Source organism: Mobula hypostoma, chromosome 12 (genome assembly GCF_963921235.1).
Source record: "Mobula hypostoma chromosome 12, sMobHyp1.1, whole genome shotgun sequence".
Taxonomy (NCBI): domain Eukaryota; kingdom Metazoa; phylum Chordata; class Chondrichthyes; order Myliobatiformes; family Myliobatidae; genus Mobula; species Mobula hypostoma.
The window spans coordinates 101,426,381-101,434,148 of NC_086108.1; the positions used below are offsets into that span (position 1 = coordinate 101,426,381).

General features: G+C 41.7%; 1 protein-coding gene across 1 annotated transcript in view; it reads left to right on the forward strand.

Annotated features, from left to right (window-relative positions):
- LOC134355257 (calcium-activated chloride channel regulator 1-like) overlaps positions 1–7,529 on the forward strand; it is a 91,079-nt gene extending 83,550 nt beyond the window's left edge. Inside the window, exons 15-16 of the mRNA XM_063065054.1 lie at positions 575–802; positions 6,851–7,529. Of these exons, the coding sequence (XP_062921124.1) occupies positions 575–802; positions 6,851–7,272 (650 nt within the window). The 3' untranslated portion in view covers positions 7,273–7,529. The remainder of the gene's footprint in view (positions 1–574; positions 803–6,850) is intronic.
- The last annotated feature ends 239 nt before the right edge of the window (positions 7,530–7,768 follow it).

Here is a 7,768-nt window from a genome sequence, read left to right on the forward strand (position 1 = left end):
AGAGTTTCGTAAAGATCCCTAATACATCTGTCTCTACTACATACCAGCAGGCTCAAGACAACTTTAACCCTGATGTTATAAGATTATTTTATGATTACCTGATATGATAAGATGGACTCTTGTCCTCAAAATCTAACAAATTATTTTACACCTTATTATCCATCTACACTCAATATACTCTGCAGATGCTGGGGTCAAAGCTACATGCACAACATGCTGGAGGAACTCAGCAGGTCAGGCAGCATCCGTGGAAATGAACAGTCAATGTTTCAGGACGTGACCCTTCATCAGGTAGTCCTTGCGAAGGGTCTCAGCCCAAAACGTTGACTGTTCGTTTCCACGGATGCTGCCCAACCTGCTGAGTTCCTCCAGTGTGTTGTGTGTGTCCATCTACACTGCACTTTCTCTGCAACTTTTACACTTTATTCTGCATTGATATTATTTTATCTCATTCCACCTTAATGCATGATGTAATGAATTGATCTGTATGAACAAGGTTTTCACTGTACCTCGGCACATGTGATGAGAACAAACCAATTCCAATTTCAATTTGAGTTCCTTTCTTTCCACATAGGTTTTATCCACAGAAATCCACCAAGGCCTCCAGTTAGTAATGGAGATTCTGCAGCTCAAATAGGAATCTTCAGCAGGGTGAAATCAGGAGGAGCGCTTTCAATTCCCCCCGGTACACCTACTGTCAACTTTCCACCGTGCAAAGTCACAGACCTTCATGCAACCATAGATCAGGACGAAATTGAGCTGCAGTGGACAGCACCAGGAGCAGACCTGGATCAAGGAACAGGTAAATGTTCCTGTGTTTTCATAACTTACATGGAACTTTTCTTCCCAGTAATGAGGTGATTCGGTTGTTGGGAAATCTGCTGACTAGTTGAGGTTTGACGCATATAAAAGCATATTTCCCAAGATGAAAGAACAAGAACAAATAGCAGGATAGCTAGAATGAATATGTGGCTTGGGCGGTAGTGCAGGAGGGAGGGTTTCAGATTCTTGGGGCATTGAAACCGCTTCTGGGGGAGGTGGGGACCAGTACCGTCCAGACGGTCTACATCTGGTCAGGGCCAGGATCAATTTCCTAGGGAGATTGTTTGCTAGTGCTGCTGGGGAGGCTTTAAACTAATATGGTGGGGGGATGGGAACCCACACAGAAAAGAAGAGGAAAGTGATGCAGAGACCAAAGCTAGAGTTAGTGAAGAAAAAAGTAAGAGTAGAGTGCATAAAAGTAAAAAGCAAAAATCACATAGGTCACTAGATTCTAAAAGGACAATGAGTATAAGGGCACTTTATCTAAATGCCCGTAGTATTAGAAACAAGGTTAGTGAACTTGTGGCACAGATCAGTACCAAAGATTTAGTGGCCATTACAGAAACCTGATTGCAAGGTGGAGATAACTGGGAATTAAATATCCAAGGTTATCAGGTAATACGGAAAGATAGGCAGGAAGGCAAAAGAGGTGGGGTGGTGCTCTTGATTAGGGATGAGATCAGAGTAATTGTGAGAGCCGATATAAGATCTACGGCGCAGAATGTTGAGTCCCTCTGGGTAGAGATTAAGAATAGTAAAGGGAAAAAAATCACTGGTAGGTGTTGTCTATAGGCCACCTAATAAAAATAATTGCAGTGGCAGAGGCGTTTAACCAAGAAATTACTGAGGCTTGTGAGAACGGAATGGCAGTTGTCATAGGGAATTTTAACTTCCACGTAGATTGGGTGAATCAGGTTGGTCAAGGAAGTCTTGAGGAGGACTTCATAGAATGCATCCATGATGGCTTTCTTGAGCAGCATGTTAGTGACCCTACAAGGGAAAATACTATCTTAGATCTAGTCCTGTGCAATGAGACATGTAAGATTAATGATCTTGTATTCAGGGATCCTCTTGGAAAGAGTGATCATAGTATGACTGAATTTTGTATTCAGATGGAGGATGAAATAGTTAGATCTAAAACTAGTATATTATGCTTGAACAAGGGAGACTACAACGGGATGAGGGAGGAGTTGACTAATGTGGATTGGAAGCACAGGCTATTTGGTAGGACAGCTGAGGAACAGTGGAATACTTTCAAAGAGATTTTTCACAGTGCTCAACAAAAGTATATTCCAGTCAAAAGTAAGGACAGTAAGTGTGGGGAGAGTCAGCCTTGGATAACTAAGGAAATAAAAGATAGTATCAAATTAAAAGCTCGTGTACAAAGTTGCAAAGAGTAGTGGGAGACTGGAGGATTGGGAAAACCTTAAAAAGCAAAAGGGAACAACTAAACAAGAAATAAGGAAAGGGAAGATAGAGTATGAAAGTAAATTAGCACAAAATATAAAAACAGATAGCAGAAGTTCTTATAAATATATAAAGCGAAAGAGGGTGGCTAAAGTCAACATAAGTTCCTCGGAAGACAATAAGGGGAAATTGATATTGGGTGATAAGGAAATGGCTGAGGCATTCAACGACTATTTTGTGTTGGTCTTCATGGTGGAGGACATGTCTAATATGCCAAAAAATGATGTTATAGATGAAATGGGAGGTGAGGACCTCGATAAAATCACTGTCACTAAAAAGATAGTGATGAGTAAACTAGAGAGCCTGAAGGTAGATAAGTCCCCTGGTCCTGATGGGATGCATCCCAGGGTGCTGAGGGAATTGGCGGTGGTTATAGTAGACACATTGGTAATCATTTATCAAAACTCTCTAGACTCTGGGCAGGTCCCGGCAGACTGGAAAACAGCAAATGTCACGCCACTTTTTAAAAAAGGATGTACGCAAAAGACAGGCAACTATAGGCCAGTTAGCGTAACATCTGTAGTCGGGAAAAAGCTTGAAGATGTCATTAAGGAAGAAATAGTGAAACATTTAGAAAGGTGTGGTTCCATTAGACAGACACAGCATGGATTCAGAAAGGACAGGTCCTGTTTGACAAACTTACTGGAGCTCTTTGAAGACATAATGAGTGCAGTGGATAGAAGGGAACAGGTGGATGTCATATACTTGGATTTCCAGAAGGCATTCGATAAGGTGCCACACAAGAGAGATAAATAACATAAGGAAGCATGGAGTCGGATGAAGTGTATTGGCTTGGATAGTGGATTGGTTAACCAATAGAAGACAGAGAGTTGGTATAAATTGGTGTTCCTCTGGTTGGTAGCCTGTGGTGAATGGGGTGCTGTAGGGGTCAGTGCTGGGCCCGCAGATGTTTACCATGTACATTGATGATTTGGAAGAAGGGACAGAGCGTAGCGAAACAAAATTTGCTGATGACACTAAACTAAGTGGAAAAGCAAATTGTACAGAGGATGTGGAGAGTCTACAGAGGGATATAGATAGGTAAAGTGAGTGGGCCAAGGTCTGGCAGATGGAATGCAACGTTGGTAAATGCGAGATCATCCACTTTGGAAGGAATAATAGAAGAGCAGATTATTATTTAAATGGTGAAAAATTGCAGCATGCTGTTGTGCAGAGGGACTTGGGAGTGCTTGTGCATGAATTGCAAAAAGTTGGCATGCAGGCACAACAGGTTATTAAGAAGGCAAACGGAATGTTGGCTTTCATTGCAAGAGGGATTGAATTCAAGAGCAGGGAGGTCATGCTGCAACTATACAGGCAGCACCTGGAGTACTGTGTGCAGTTCTGGTCTCCATACTTGAGGAAGGATATACTGGCTTTGGAGGCAGTGCAGAGGAGGTTCACCAGGTTGATTCCAGGGATGAAGGGGTTAACTTATGAGGAGTGATCGAGTTGCCTGGGACAATACTGTCTGGAGTTCAGAAGAATGAGAGGGGATCTTAGAGGAACATACAAAATTTTGAAAGGGATAGATAAGATAGAAGTAGGAAAGTTGTTTCCACTGGTAGGTGAGACTAGAACTAGGGGACTTTGCCTTAAGATTTAGGGGAGAAGATTTAGGACGGAGTTGAGCAGAAATGGTTTTTCCCAGAGAGTGGTGAATCTGTGGAATTCTCTGCCCAGGGAAGCAGTTGAGGCTTCTTCACTAAATATATTTAAGAAACAGTTAGATAGGTTTTTACATAGCAAGGGAATTAAGGGTTATGGGGAAAAGGCAGCTAGATGGAGCTGAGTTTATGGACAGATCAGCCATGATCTTATTGAATCAACACACACAAAATGCTGGTGGAACACAGCAGACCAGGCAGCATCTGTAGGAAGAAGTACAGTTGACGTTTTGAGCCGAGACCCTTCGTCAGGACTAACTGAAAGAAGAGGTAGTAAGAAATTTGAAAGTGGGAGGGGAGAGGGAGATCTGAAATGATAGGAGAAGACAGGAGGGGGAGGGATGAAGCTAACAGCTGGAAAGTTGATTAGGCTCGAAAACCAATCCTGAAGCCAACTGGAGTAAGTTGGTGGCGGAGACACATTCGAAGGTCGGCGTTTCGGGCTGAGACCCTTTGTCAGGACTAACTACTTTTAAAAAATATATATATTTAGAAATACAGCAGGGTAACAGACCCATCTGACCCAATGAGCCATTTACGCACATGTGACCATTGACCTCCCAATCCATATTATCTTTGGAGCATCAGAACACCCAGAAGAAGCCCAAACAGTAGTGGGGAGAACATACAAACTGCTTACAGACAGCAGCGGAATTGAACCCAGTCACTGGAGCCACAATAGCTTAACACTGACCACTACTCTACCGTGCCAACCCTAAAGGAAATAAGTTGCTTATTTGATGATCACATTTCTATAATTGGGGTTTAAAGATTAATGGTAATCCTCCTATAACAGCTGACACTACATTTCACCTCCTTTACTCTCATCACTTTCAATGAACTATGTGTAAACTGAAAAAAAATGTTTTATGTTACCAAATCATAATTATGAATTCCATTCCCTGTGGTGAAACATTATTTCAATGGTTATATTTAAGTACACTTCAATAACATTTTAGTTTAAAGGGTTTCACATATTCACAATAAGATGGATGTCAGATGGAGAAATACAGCTTCTAAATGCTTCCCAACACCTGCTGTTCATACACACAGCCTCAATGTGGCAATTTTAGTTTTAGTGGTCTCTCTGGCAGGTTTTGCCAGCAGCTCCTGACTCAATACCTTTTGGTTATTGAAATGTACTTTATGACTATATTGTGAGTTTTGAAGAACACAGTCAGTCAATGACCACAGGGGATAAGATACATGTCCTTCCCTTCCAGTTTCTGTCATACATCTTCACAGCTGTTAGATTTCATGAAGCCTTTGTTCACTCTAATCCCAGTGGGACACTACAGTTCCAGTCAATGTCTGGTACTGAAGATGACAAACTGACTCTTTGTCTCTGACCACCAGTGCACACTAACACACACACAGTGGCCCAGGGAGTTAAGGAGGGTACCGTTGGCCTCTCTTTCTGCTGGAATTGTTACAGGCAGGGAATCCTCCCTGTGTTGTGGTGCAGCAGGTAGCCCATCACTTTACAGTGCAAGTGATCACTGATCAAGGTTCAGTTCCCAGTCCTGCCTGTAAGGATTGTGTATGTATTCCCTGTGACCATGTGGGTTTCCTCTGGCTGCTCCTGTTTCCTCCCACATTCCGAAGACATATGGTTAGGGTTAGGGAGTTGTGGGCATGCGATGTTGGTGTCAGAAGCATGACAACATTTACAGGCTACCCAGCACAATCCTCGCTGATTTTATTTGACACAAATGACATATTTGCTGTATGTTTTGGTATTTCATTATACATGTGACAAATAAAGCTAATCTAATCTGAATATACCAAACTGGAATGGAAATAATTGAACAGATAAGATTTCAAAATTGAAATGCATTACAGAACTACATTTAGAATGATAACTGCACTTGAATGTAAAATATTTGAAGTTGCTTGTCAGGGCAATAAAACAAGAGGTATTACATTGAAGGAGGACAATCAGTCACTTGTTGCATTTGCGATGATCAAGATCGACAATGGATGAAATGCTTTTACTAAGTCATGTTAGCCACTGTACACACTGGGCAACTTACAGTGTGGGGGTGATGAACTGGGCCCACAGAGACAGAAACGTGCTCACCTGAAAGTCCACGTGATAAGAGAACGCTTTCCACACGCAGCAGGGCCAATCAATTTACCACGTAATCGATCAGCCGTATACGCACTCACCACTTTTTCACATCAAAATTAAAATGCATTACATTGTTCTGATTTGTAATGACAATTCACTTCAATGCAAAATATCCTAAGTTGCTTCCCAGGACAATGAAACAAGAATTTAAAAATTTGCAGAATGATATGGAAGTAGGCAGATCAGTCACGAGTGTTTACGTTTGCACAGAGAAACAATGACAACTGATTAACTGTTCTTACTGAGTCATGCTGGCCACTGCACATACTGGGCAACTTCCAGTGTGGGAGCAGAGAACTTGGCCCGCCAAGATGGAAACATATGCACTTGAAAGCCCGCACAAAAAAAGAGAGCTTTCTGCGCACAGGAAGCCCAATTAATTTATCACACAATCGATCAGCTGCATAAGCACTCACTACATTTCACATCTATCCGATACCGTTCAATATGTCAAAGCAATCACTCACAGTATTTCTATAGGAAGAGGTGCAGTCGACATTTCAGGCCGAGACCCTTCGTCAGGACTAACTGAAGGAAGAGTGAGTAAGGCAAGTTACAGGATGGGCAAGAGGTAACTTGCCTTACTCACTCTTCCTTCAGTTAGTCCTGACGAAGGGTCTCGGCCTGAAATGTCGACTGCACCTCTTCCTATAGATGCTGCTTGGCCTGCTGCGTTCACCAGCAACTTTGATGTGTGTTGCTTGAATTTCCAGCATCTGCAGAATTCCTGTTGTTTACTCACAGTATTTCCTTTCTTTATCAGCGTCCTACTATGAGATGAGAATGAGTGAGAAACTGCTGCAGTTACGGGACAGTTTCTCAGGAGCTGAACAGGTTAATTTGACAAGTTTGAAACCGCAACCGTTTGGCTCCAAAGAAACATTTACAATTGCCGTTGGAAGTACAGAACTTAAAAACACAAGCACGCTTTATTTCGCTCTATGTGCTTATGATGAAAAGCATCAGTCTTCTGAGATGTCCAATGTTGTCAGGGTCTTTATGCCTTTGTATGATAATCAGGGAGACAATAAGGAAGACAATAAAGTACTGCACAGTATTTGGATTGCAGTAGTAGTGGCAATCATTGTATGTTTGATTATTGGGATTACTGATTTTGTTGTGCAGAAGAAATGCAAGAAGAGGTTGCCAGAAGCAGCATCGGCATACGGACAATGCAACTGCTGAGTTCACTAATCTGAACATTTACTTTATTCTGAGTTATTATTGTAGCAGGTTAGTTTGAAGGTTTTCTGAGACATCTGTAGTCATTCCCAGACAACTGGAAGACCTTCCTTGGAAATTCAGTCCAAGTTAGTTGCTTAGCTTATTGGGGTTGATCGAAGGATTGCATGCTTTAGATTGGTGATGCTGTTTTTGAAGGATGTTGTGGAATTTTCCTGGGGCAGAATCTGTATCATGGAATTATCTTGATGTAGCTCTATACCAATAAAAATGATATTTTCTGTAATGGTTGCATTACTTTATTTTATGATACCATCTTTAAGGCGTTCATAATGAAGATTATATTTTGGAGTCTCCATAGTCTCCTTAATTTCCATAGAAACTTCAGGTATCCGGTCAAAATGGTGGCAGAGAACATTTTCTAGATGGCCAATCTCTTTGATTATTTCACTTTCTCTACATCTTCTGCTTGTTCTTTTTGTCTTGATTGTGTTTCGGA